The 13,197-nt window shown below is 40.1% G+C and overlaps 1 protein-coding gene across 2 annotated transcripts in view; it reads left to right on the top strand.

Annotated features, from left to right (window-relative positions):
• LOC122556645 (A disintegrin and metalloproteinase with thrombospondin motifs 2-like) overlaps positions 1 to 13,197 on the top strand; it is a 377,553-nt gene that overhangs the window by 335,517 nt on the left and 28,839 nt on the right. For both annotated transcript variants that reach the window (XM_087995344.1, XM_043703613.2), the window contains exons 12-13: positions 5,776 to 5,951; positions 7,671 to 7,804. In XM_087995344.1, coding sequence (XP_087851470.1) covers positions 5,776 to 5,951; positions 7,671 to 7,804 — 310 coding nt within the window. The remainder of the gene's footprint in view (positions 1 to 5,775; positions 5,952 to 7,670; positions 7,805 to 13,197) is intronic.

Below are 13,197 nucleotides of genomic sequence, written 5' to 3'. Positions count from 1 at the left end.
ACCTTGGTACATATTCTTCAATACAAATTCTCATGGGGAGAAAAAGAAGAAATAAATAAGAAGTCCAGCATAAGACTACAGAAAATTAGCTTGGATTTTTCATCAGGAAATTAACCAATTTAAAATTAGTTTTGCAGGGTCGGAGAGAGTCTTCAAAGGTAGTTACAAAATTATTCACCATTGACAAAACTAAGCTAGAATTTATAACTTTACATGTTTTTTAACACTGCTTTCTTAGAATAAAAGGGCAAGTTCAGTCATTAGATTTATAATTACTTGCATATTGTGGAGGCTTCAACGGCATACCCGACGCCGCATCGAAGTGAATCATAGAATCCCTACAGTGTGGAAACAGGCACTTCAGCCCAACAAAGAGTAACCCACCCAGACCCATTCCCCTACTACTCTACATTTACCACAGACTAATGCACCTAACCTACATATCCCTGAACACTATGGACAATTTAGCATGGCCAATTCACCTAACCTGCACATCTTTGGACTGTGGGAGGAAACCGGATCACATGGAGGAAACCCACGCAGACACGGGGAGAATGTGTAAACTGTACACAGACAGTCACCTGAGGCTGGAATCTAACCTGGGTCCCTGGCATTGTGAGGCTGACAGCAGGTTCTGAATTCCATATTTAATTGAGAACATGCAGAATCTAAAAGTCGCAGTGAGGTACAAAGGAGTAAAAATGGTGAGCACTGACAGTTATATTGTTACTGTAAAATCAAAATCTTGCTATAATGTAAAATAATCTGGTCTTGCATAAACTTTAGATTATGCTGCAGTGAATAAAATCAAAGAATGTGTTTCTTTACTGTTAAAATCATTTGATTTAATCATAGAATTTTGATGTCCTTCAGTAAGAAAAGAGCACAAAGCAAAAGGCAGAATCTGAAAACAGAATAAAATTGCTGTGATTCTGTTCACCGAGCTGGAAGTTTTTGTTGCAAACGTTTCGTCCCCTGGCTAGGCGACATCATCAGTGCTTGGGAGCCTCCTGCGAATTCGGCATTCGTGTAGGAACCGGAGTTGTTCGTATGTGGCGTTTAGTCGGTTAGCGCAGGATTCCCATTTCCTGGCTTGTCTCAGCGTCTCTCACCCGTAAGTGTTCAAAGTTTGTGCGAAGATTTGTAGCTCGGGTGCTCGTTGCTGTGGTTCTGTTCGCCGAGCTGGAAGTTTTGGTTGCAAACGTTTCGTCCCCTGGCTAGGCGACATCATCAGTGCTTGGGAGCCTCCTTCGCAGGAGGCTCCCAAGCACTGATGATGTCGCCTAGCCAGGGGATGAAACGTTTGCAACAAAAACTTCCAGCTCGGCGAACAGAACCACAGCAACGAGCACCCGAGCTACAAATCTTCGCACAAACTTTGAACAGAATAAAATTAGCTGTGAACTGAGTCCAAAGCTGAAAAATGTGTTGCTGGAAAAGTGCAGCAGGTCAGGCAGCATCCAAGGAGCAGGAGAATGGACTATGAACTGAGCCTGTTCTTATTATAAAATAAATTAATTATCTTCTTTGTTTGGGTCACGATAAATCAAGAATATAGTGGCTTGGAGTTTCCATGTAGCTTATCTCGCTTAATTCACACACAGACTTCCAAATCAGTGCAAATTCTAATTCATAATAGATTCAGCACAAATTGAGTTAATGCAATTTTTGTGCTAATTTAAATAACACCATGTTGTGAAGGGCTCCTTCACCCCTCCCCATCCTATCCAGGCCCTCGATCCAATTAACTTACACTTCGAATTTCAGCTAAATGTGTCCACTTGCAGGTCTTTAATTAGTTAAGCTGCTGTTCTTTAGGTACATGGACATTGCATCTTATAAGAGCTCTTAACTTTTGAAAAAATGAGTAACTGACAATAAGGCTTTTAAAAATGTTTTGTTTATTTAAGATCTTTTAAAATCAGGTTACTCACATGTGAATGTTTTGAGTGAAAATGTTTATGCTTTGTTTGTGGTGAAAGCATTTCCAGCTGTGTTCCTGCTCTGAAATATATAAATATATATAATTTTCTTTCTTGAAATATATTCTAAAATGCTACTCAATTGCCCTCTTCTTAGCAAGACTTAATGTAGCAATGTATAGATAAGTTGTGCAGAAACTTGAGCAAAAGATTCAATTTATAAACTTAGCTCATTGAATATGCTGAAATTGTAATCACTCCTCTAGTCCCTCCCTACACTTATCTCAGTTGTTCTTGTTTTACTGCTCTTTCATTCACCTTTTCTTCAGCTTCTCTGTTGCTGTTTTCTTTGGGTGGTCTCCTTTTTACATCTTCTCTGATTTCTGCCTGGCTCATCCTTCCATCAATTGTTCTTTTGGTTGGAATGCAACAGACAGGAGACTAGTCACAGGCTGTAGCCATATCTTGGTGTGGTATCTGTAATGAATCCTATAAAGACTACATTTTCTTTTGGCAGATATGGCACTTTGGTCAGGGAGAGGAACCCATTCAAGGCTGTAATACCAGTGTATTACTGACAACCCAAGGTTATCACCTAGGTCTTTTCCTAAGATTTGAGGCACAGACTGCTTTGTGTAAGTGCAGATTTAGAAATTATTGGAAGGATATGGGATTCAATGAGAGGTGCAAGATGGCATAAACATTGGAAAAGATTGTGTCAAAAAGAACTGGAAGGGTGTGCTGTTATGAAGTGTATTGGTAAGAACTCTAGCTATCTTAAAGGTGCCAGTCAGAGCTTGAAGAGTTCTCAGGAAAATCACATTAAGACTGAGTGCACAGATACAGGCTCAGATTAGAACCATATAAAGAATCCTAAATTTCACTCAAATCCAGCTTATCCAGTTTGCACAGGGGTAGGATTTCAGATGGTTCATAGTTTACACATGCTCATTTCATAAGGCACCTGGACAATTAAATAGTAGTTGCTTTCACTTAAGATGGATTTTGCATTCCCTAATGTCTGGAACCCAGAGTGTGGAGATTACGCCAAGTCAAAGCTAGTCTGTCCTCAGTCGATTCTTTTGTAATGCCAGGCTACCGTTTTCGAGAGCTCAGTTATCTCTGTGGATATAATCCCAGAACACTTTGGGTTGTGGGTCAGGCTTTTTTTAACAGAGGTCAGGTAATTCTTTGAGGATGGGGATCACAGATCTTTGGGGGCTTGGGTAGGGCTCATCTGCCCTTTAGGATTGTTAACTCTGGAGAAGAGTGCGTCGAAAAGTTGCACAAAGTTCTTGGAACTGTCCACCTATCAAGAGCTGTCAGGACCTGTTAGGCTTTGAGGAATATTATGACCTGAGAGCACTGTCTAGGTGTGCCAAGACCAGACCTGTTAAAATGTGTCTTTTCATTGAAGACAGTGTTTTTCTTAATCATGTGCAGACCACAATGTAGAATTTTATTTTTGTCCTGTGTGCATGGGACCTGGTGATAATCAGTGAGTTTTTTTATAGATGAATTGAGATCGGATGGTGAGAGCTATGGGGATGGATAGAGGCCTTTAGGTGGTGCCAGTGGAATTGATAGTGCATGGGAAGTCTGTGGGGTTGAGGGGGATTAAGGGAAATGTGAGGGATGAGGAATGGAGGAATATTTGATCATTTTATTTTAGTCTTGGCTACAGTGCTGAAGACCCAAGACAGACTTTTTACCCAGTCTCCCACCCACTAACCACTCCACTGAACAAGTGGTCTCTTCAAATCTCCTACTGCACACCAAAATCGAAAAGTGCAGGCAGATACATTTAAATATTAGATTTGTGGAGTTATGATTTCTCTCATCTCTTACAAACAACCTGGAAATGAAAATTGAGTCATAATGTGCAGGCGTGGCTGAATATCAGCATTGAGTCTTATTGAGATTGTATGCTGAATGTATACTTTTAATATATTTTAACAACTGTGAGATGGTTTACACTGGAGTTTAGCATTGTAAAAGAAGTATTTCAAGATTTGGAAGTGAAGGGAAGGATTTAGGAGGAAGTGATTTTTTTTTAAGAAATTTAATGCACATCCAGAACAGATCATTGGATCTTGTGTGGCATTATTCAGAGTCATTCAATGTATATGGTATCAATCTGACATCTTTCTATGATCTTTGCACCAGTAGAGACCTGCAAAATATTTGTGGTGAAATTAATATACTTCACAAATTCCACATTGTCACCCTTCCTCCCAAGTCGTTCCTCCGAAATCAGTCCTCCTTCCTATGTTGTCCCTTCAATGTCATACTAACCCTCCTATATCATTTCATTTTTCCCAGGGCACCTCTCCACCATCCCCTCTATCTCATTTCTTCCATGCCATTCTCTCCTCTCCATTCTATTTTTATCCATACCATCCTTCCCATGCCACCCCTTTCAAGACATGCCCATCCCATTCATTTTGTGCAAGTCTTATCATCTCCATCCCAGCTCACAACCATCCTTTTTTGCTGTGTCATCCCACTTCCTCATTCGACACCTTCCATACCTTTTCCCATGCATTCATGTCCCACTCCCATACTGTCTTCCCTGCTGCACCCATTCCTATCTTCAATCCCTAACAGGGACCTTTTCCACCTCCTTTTCCCTTTATCAATCCACACTGCCACTACCAAATCCATCCTATGGCAGGCATGCATCTTGTGCCTTCACACACCAGCCTTATACACCAGCTCAACTCTCCAACCAATCAGAATAATGCAGACAGAACAAAATTGCATTATTAGTATAGAATCTGATTGTGACCCTTTACTCTTCCAGTCCTCCTTCTGTCTTTAAGAATTTATTTTTCCTTATCATAGAACCTTAATTAGTTAAACAAAACAAATAACTATAGTTGGTGAAGATCTGGAATAAATAGAAACAGCAAGTGCTGGAGAAACTCAGCAGCATCTGTGGAGAAAGAAACAAATTAAGATTTTGTGGAGAAAGAATTAAGATTTTGAGTCAAATGACCCTTCGTCAGAATTAGTTTCTTTTCTTTGCCATCTCTTCTGGGTTTCTTTTTAGTCAGACATTTTCTGCATTCTCATTTCTCAGTGGGATGTGGAGTTATTGTTCGGTTGGCTGTATGAGCTGGGGCAGGCAGGTGGGATACATGTATGGATCTGTTTTGGCCATGAGCTGGCATCCGGTCTTCGGCACAAGTAGTCTTTGGGGTGATTAGTTAAAGAGCAATAAAATACAACAAAAAGTCATCCCTAATATCATTTCTCTCACTTGACTTTCACATCGAAACGTCATTGCTATCTCCTCCCTGCCTCCTTGATCATATCATTCATCTACCATATCCTTTCACTTTGCTGATTTCCTGAAACTCGCATTCCCATTGCTTCTGAACTCGAAAACGAATTTTCAAACACTAAACTGGCAATTACTTGTCAATAGAGCTTGAAGCTTGGAACAATTGCACTGCCTAGTTTTGAAAGGACTGAAAGGCTTTCATTCAGACCTTGCAATTTAAAAACTTTTAAAAATCAGTTGGATTTTATGATTGGGTTAAAAATATATTCCCAATCAATAATAGCCTCTCATACCCAGTAAGTGATTGACTATTTAACCAAAGTAGAACATCCCATTGTATATCACACTGCAGGAACTTGAAAGTATGTTTGCCTTTTGATTTTCCACAAGAGGATGACTTGTGCATCAGTGCACTTTAGGTAGCATATATAAAAATGTGATTTGTACAAATAATTCTGTGATCATTTATCTTAAAAGTTTGATGATGCAGGTAATATTTTACAGATAGAGCTCAGTAAGCTAGCCTTAAATGTCTTGACTGTCAAATTACTCATTTTCCTCCCCTAGACCTTCCAATGGTGGGCGAGAGTGCTCTGGACAGAGCTATGAGTATGAGCTTTGTAACACAGAAGACTGTCCAGAGCATTTTGAAGACTTTAGAGAACAGCAATGCAGGCAGTGGAATAACAACTTTGAATATAACAACAGCATGCATCAGTGGTTGCCATATGAACATCGGGACTGTAAGAATGTTTTAACTGTTCTTGTCTGTGGCATTTTCATTTCTTCAATGTTCCTGAAAAGTTGTGAGTTAGCAGGTGCACAAAGTTAAGGGGAAAAAAAGCTTTTGCAGCTTATAATAAACACAATGAAGTATAGCATTACATGTATTAAAATAATTGCATAAAATTGGATGTTAAGTAGAACTGAAAAACCTGCAATTTCAATCGTATCCAATAATGCTGGTCAGCACCAATCACATTGATATTGCAGAATAAATGGTCAGGGATGTAATTTGCAAGCGATTGTTAGATGTCAGCATTTCTGCATTTTACATGCCCACTTAGCTTATGTCATCAAAAAAAAACAGTAAACATGATGGAGAATGTTGCTAATTGTATGATTCTGCAATTCAGTAAAGCTGACCTCAGATTTTGAAGGTGTTAGATGGCACACCCCTGCTGCCACCACCCAAACCAAGTAAGGCCTACTTAACCATCTCTATACAATCATCTCCAATGCTACACTGTCTCCAGGGAAACAGGATGTCCCATTTTAGGGCCCTTGTTAAGGAGTAGATGAATGCCCTGCATCTCAGGAAGTCAGTAAAAAAATCAAAGAAATGGCAGGGGGCCCAGAAGAACCAAAATGCCGTGGGTACTTAAGCTTGTAATGTGTGTTTCTAATTCTAGATGTGTCTGCAACATGTGAACTATGCTGGCACATTGCAGAATTCTTTTTAAGTTCTTTAAATCACTATTAAGACAGTTACCTTAATGAACTCCATCATTGGGAATAAATAAAAGTGGTAGGTATCAAATACTGTAAATTACAAGCTTTGTAATTCTGCATCATGTGTGAAATAAATCCCATTCACAACTGAATCATATTGAAATAAAAGTAGGCAATGCCTTTGCATTTGACATTGTACAATATATCAATACTCATAAAAATGTTAGAATCATTTAAGACATGGTACATGGTTACTGTAGCATGTATGGAATGAACAATGGCAGCTTCTGCTCCTCTCTTTTCTGGGTATGTTGTTTGCTAGAAATTGATTGCCATGACTACTCAGCAACTCAATCACTGGTGCATCATCCATTAACAAGATGACAGAACCAACAATTTTCATATTGCAGTTTATGAATAAAGATAAATATTCTGAAGTGGAAGATGGAAATGTTCATACTGGGTCATATAATGGACGTAAACAAATCCTGGTTTGGCTGACAGATCATTCCTCATTCCAGCTTAAGATCTTCAGTCTTTAATTGAAGCAATTAGTGGAATGATTTTCTATCTGATCCATGCTGTTGGTGTCATGAGAGGCACAAGGGTGTGTACAGAGTCCCATGATTTTTCACTTGTGGAGCAATATACTTCACATATGGAAATGCACTGTTGGCATCTCCAGTGTGCTTACAGATTTTTTAAAAAATTGCTTTTCCTACATGTGACAGTAACAATTTCATTTGTGCAACTTTGCATAGAACAAAATGTAAAAGCAAACAAAGGGCACACTACTAAACCTTGGGATCAGAGATGACTGCCTTCTTTGTCAAGGGACCACTCAAACTGATCTGACGTCGGTGCAGCGATGACAGATTGCTAAGATACTAAAGTGATCATTTAAGTTGCACTTATAATAAGAAAGGAATTTTCAAAGACATAAAAAGTTGAGTTACTTTATCAAATGACAAAGTTAATTTGTCTGTAATGTAATTAATATCTCTCAACAGCTGAACAAAGGTGCTTCCTCACCTGTGAATCAAAAGAAACCAGGGAAATTGTTTACATGAAGCGGATAGTCCATGATGGAACACGATGTTCATATAGTGACCAACATGACATTTGTGTTCGAGGTGATTGTGTGGTGAGTAATGTAATGTTTTGCTCAACGTAGATGATAGAAGTGACAATTTTGTTTTGAATTCTGTCAAGTGTGCATTTTATCTAGCCCAAGCTAAGCTTAATAACTAGAATGGGTTCCACTGTAACTAATAGAACGATCTTTTAAAATCGTATTTACGGGAGATGAATATTTTTAAGGTATTCCATTTTATTAATTATATGTGTCTTTTGCACAAACAAGAACTTTTCCATTTTAAAAACCCTAGTATACTACTTCAGTGGCATTGTTCACACTGTCTCACTGGCTTGGCTGTTCATATAATGATGAAATATAAAGAACTTGAGTAAACAACATTGAAAGTACTTGCCTCTTTGGCTCAATAATAGAACCATTGCCCTGCTCTCAATTAAATGGAAATTGTTAACAGGACTCACTTCTCACCACTACAAAGCAAAGGGTTCTGACAGACTCTTGAGTAGATGGGCATTTCCTACCAAACTGATTGAATTTTTCAAGATGGTCACTAGATTGACAGAAAATCATTAAGGGTAGAAATTTTAAACCTCTGTAGTTGACAGACATGAGGAGGGTCCTCGCATCGGTTCAGCTTATACTGGGGAGGCTTTGCTAGAGCCCCAGGCTGTCTCGACCGTAGGATTTAAATTTCTAGCTTAATCAGAAATACCAACTTTCTTGGATTATATCTGTTTTTCTCCTGCTTTAAAATAATTACTGTTTAACCAATTCCTATGGACAAAATACATGTAGTTATTTAAATAATTCCATTTTTGTAGAAATCGGCAGAACTTCACTCAACTAAAGTTAGCATTTTTGAGCATTGCAAAGCAGCCAATATGTATTGTTTAGTCATAGTGATAAAATGTAATTAACTAAAATAAAGTGTAACCTCTATATATAGCTCTATAATATATGCACACCATATTGTAAGCAGTCTGCTTGTTAGACAGTGCCAGTTTTAAAATAAAATAACTAAAGAACAGAATCTAAGAAGAGGTATTTTAGTAAAAGGGAAAAACCACATCATCTTTAGTAAACAAATATTGGAGCAAAATAATTCCATTAACTTCAGCAAAAATTCTGTTTCCTTTTGAACGTTAGATTTAACCAAATAAAATCCAGGTAGAGTTTAAAATAGATTTTCATCTAAAAATATTGCTTTTACAAAATTTCTCAGGGTTATTACATTGGGCACTCACAGCCTAAACACAGATAAGGTCAGGGGGTATTCAGTCCTCACATATATCTCTGGGAGAGTTGTGCCTGTCCTGACTCCACAGAAAGCTGGTCCCATAAGAAAATACCATCTATGAATCTGACTGTTTGGCAACAGCTCTCAGGTATGATCCAGGAGGAGGGTAGGATTGAGGTAATAGCAGGAGAGGCTGATTTCCAGTCAGTGCTTGTCATCCACAGAAATTATTTTTTAAATGCACTTAACGTACAACTCATTGTGGCATCTGAGGTAATTATTGAACAATTCTAAGTGAAATAATCCTAACATCAGTCAGAGTCATAGAGATGTACAGCATGGAAACAGATCCTTCAGTCTAACCCGTCCATGCCGACCAGATATCCCAACCCAATATAGTCCCACCTGCCAGCACCCGGCCCATATCCCTCCAAACCCTTCCTATTCACATACCCATTCAATTGCCTGTTAAATGTTGCAATTGTACTCGCCTCCACCACTTCCTCTGGCAACTCATTCCATACACATACCACCCTCTCTGTGAAAAGGTTGCCCCTTAGGTCTCTTTTATATCTTTCCCCTCTCACCCTAAACCTATGCCCTCTAGTTCTGGACTCACTGAACCCAGTGAAAAGACTTTGCCTATTTACCCTATCCATGCCCCTCATAATTTTGTAAACCTATATAAGATCACACCTCAGCCTCCAATGCTCCAGGGAAAACAGCCCCAGCCTGATCAGCCTCTCCCTATAGCTCAGATCCTCCTGACAACATCCTTGTAAATCTTTTCTGAACCCTTTCAAGTTTCACAACGTCTTTCCGATAGGAAGGAAACCAGAATTGCATCCAATATTCCAACAGTGGCCTAACCAATGTCCTGTACAGCCGTAACATGACCTCCCAACGCCTGTATTCAGTACTCTCACCTATAAAAGAAAGCGTATCAAATGCCACCTTCACTATCCTATCTACCTGCGACTCCACTTTCAAGGAGCTATGAACCTGCACTCCAATGTCTCTTTGTTCAGCAACACTCCCTAGGACCTTACCATTAAGTATATAAGTCCTGCTAAGATTTGTTTTCCCAAAATGCAGCACCTTGCATTTATCTGAATTAAACTCCATCTACCACTTCTCAGCCCATTGGCCCATCTGCCACTTCTCAGCCTATGGGTCAAAATCCTATTGTAATCTGAGGTAACCCTCTTCGCTGTCCACTATACCTCCAATTTTGGTGTCATCTGCAAACTTATGCTCACATCCAAATCATTTATGTAAATGACAAAAAGTAGAGGACCCAGCACCGATCCTTGTGGCACTCCACTGGTCACAGGCCTCCAATCTGAAAAACAACCTTCTATCACCACCCTCTGTCTTCTACCTTTGAGCCAGTTCTGTATCCAAATGGCTAGTTCTCCCTGTATTCTGTGAGATCCAACCTTGCTAATCAGTCTTCCATGAGAAACCTTGTCAAATGCCTTACTAAAGTCCATATAGATCACATCTACCACTTTGCCCTCATCAATCCTCTTTGTTACTTCCTCAAAAAACTCAATCAAGTTTGTGAGACATGATTTCCCATGCACAAAGCCATGTTGACTATCCCTAATCAGTCCTTGCCTTTCCAAATACATGTACATCCTGTCCCTCAGGATTCCCTCCAACAACTGGCCTACCACCGATGTCAGGCTCAATTGTCTATAGTTCCCTGGCTTGTCCTTACCAGCCTCCTTAAAGAGTGGCACCATGTTAGCCAACCTCCAGTCTTCCGGCACCTCACCTGTGACTATCGATGATACAAATATCTAGCAAGAGGCCCAGCAATCACTTCTCCAGCTTCCCACAGAGTTCTCGGGTACACCTGATCAGGTCCTGGGGATTTATCCACCTTCATGCATTTCAAGACATCCAGCTCTTCCTCCTCTCTAATATGGACATTTTGCAAGGTCTCACCATCTATTTCCCTACAGTCTACATCTTTCACATCCTTTTCCACAGTAAATACTGATGCAAAATACTCGTTCAGTATGTCCCCCTTTTTCTGCGGCTCCACACAAAGGCCATCTTGTTGATCTTTGAGGGGCCCTATTTTCTCCCTAGTTACCCTTTTGTCCTTAATGTATTTGTAAAAACCCTTTGGATTCTCCTTAATTCTATTTGCCAAAGCTATCTCATGTCCCCTTTTTGCCCTCCTGATTTCCCTCTTAAGTATACTCCTACTGCCTTCATACTCTTCTAAGGATTCACTTAATCTATCCTGTCTATACCTGACATATGCTTCCTTCTTTTTCTTAATCAAACCCTCAATTTCTTTAGTCATCTAGCATTCCCTCTACCCAGACTTTTCTTTCACCCTGACAGGAATATACTGTCTCTGGATTCTTGTTACCTCATTTCTAAAGACTTCCCATTTTTCAGCCGTCACTTTACCTGTGAACATCTGTCCCCAATCAGCTTTTGAAAGTTCTTGCCTCATATCGTCAAAATTGGCCTTTCTCCAATTTAGAACTTCAACTTTTAGATCTGGTTATCCTTTTCCATCACTATTTTAAATCTAATAGAATTATGATAGCTGGCCCCAAAGTGCTCCCCCATTGACACCTCAGTCACCTGCCCTGCCTCATTTCCCAAGGGTAGATCAAGTTTTGCATCTTCTCTAGTAGGTACATCCACATACTGAATCAGAAAATTTTCTTCTCCACACTTAATAAATTCCTCTCTATCTAAACCCTTAACACTATGGCAGTTGCAGTCTATGTTTGGAAAGTTAAAATCACCTACCATAACCACCCTATTATTCTTACAGATAACTGAGATCTCCTTACAAGTTTGTTTCTCAATTTCCCTCTGACTATTAGGGGGTCTATAATACAATCAAAATAAGGTGATCATCCTGTTCTTATTTCTCAGCTCCACCCAAATAACTTCCCTGGATGTATTTCCAGGAACATCCTCCCTCAGCACAGCTGTAATGTCATCTCTTATCAAAAATGCCACTCCCCCTCCTCTCTTGCCTCCCTTTCTATCCTTCCTGTAGCATTTGTATCCTGGAACATTAAGCTGCCAGTCCTGCCCATCCCTGAGCCATGTTTCTGTAATTGCTATGATATCCCAGTCCCATGTTCCTAACCATGCCCTGAATTCATCTGCCTTCCCTGTTAGGCCCCTTGCATTGAAATAAATTTATTAGTCCTACCTTGTTCCTGCCTGCCCTAACTGTTTGACTCATTTCTGTTCTCAGCTGTACCCGTCTCAGATCGATCTCTTTCCTCACTATCTCCCTGGGTCTCCCCCCCCCACCCCCACCCCCCCACCCCCACCCCCACCCCCTTATTAGTTTAAATCCTCACGAGCAGTTCGAGCAAATTTCCCTGCCAGTATACTAGTCCCCTTCCAATTTAGGTGCAAACCGTCCTTCTTGTACAGGTCACTTCTACTCCAAAAGAGATTCCAATGATCCAAAAATGTGAATCCTTCTCCCATACACCAGCTCCTCAGTCATGCATTCATCTGCTCTATCCTCCTATTCCTGCCCTCACTAGCACGTAGCACCGGGAGTAATCCAGATATTACGACTCTCGAGGATTTCCTTTTTAAATTCCTGCCTAACTCGCTGTAATCTCCCTTCAGACTCTCAACCTTTTCCTTTCCTATGTCGTTGGTTCCAATGTCGACAATGAACTCTTGCTGGCCCCTCTTCCCCATGAGAACATTCTGCACCCTTGATCCTGGCACCAGGAAAGCAACACACCATTCTGATTTTTCACTGCTGGCCACAGAAACATCAGTCTATTCCTTGGACTACAGAATCCCCTAACACAATTGATCTCTTGGAACCCAATGTACCCTTCGTTGCATTAGAGCCAGTCTCAATACCAGAAACTTGGCTGTTCATGCTATGTTCCCCTGAGAATCCATCCCCCCCACTTACATTTTCCAAAACAGCATACTTGTTTGAAGTGGATATATCCACAAAAGATTCCTGCACTCGCTGCCTCCCTCTCTTACCTTCCCTGGAGTTAACCTGTCTATGTGACTGTATATGAGACTTCCCTCCCTGCCTATAACTGCCATCCATATCATACTGTTTCTGTTGCAAATTCCTCATTGCCTCTAGCTGTCTCTCTAACCGATCCATTCGATCTGATAAGATTCGTGACCAATAGCATTTATGGCAGATATAATTTGCTGTAACCCTTAAACT

This window comes from Chiloscyllium plagiosum, unplaced genomic scaffold (genome assembly GCF_037043375.1).
Source record: "Chiloscyllium plagiosum isolate Xiang-an unplaced genomic scaffold, Cpla_swu_hap1 HiC_scaffold_16, whole genome shotgun sequence".
Taxonomy (NCBI): domain Eukaryota; kingdom Metazoa; phylum Chordata; class Chondrichthyes; order Orectolobiformes; family Hemiscylliidae; genus Chiloscyllium; species Chiloscyllium plagiosum.
Note: the sequence above shows the minus strand (reverse complement) of the source record. Positions and strands in the feature narration are given on the sequence as shown.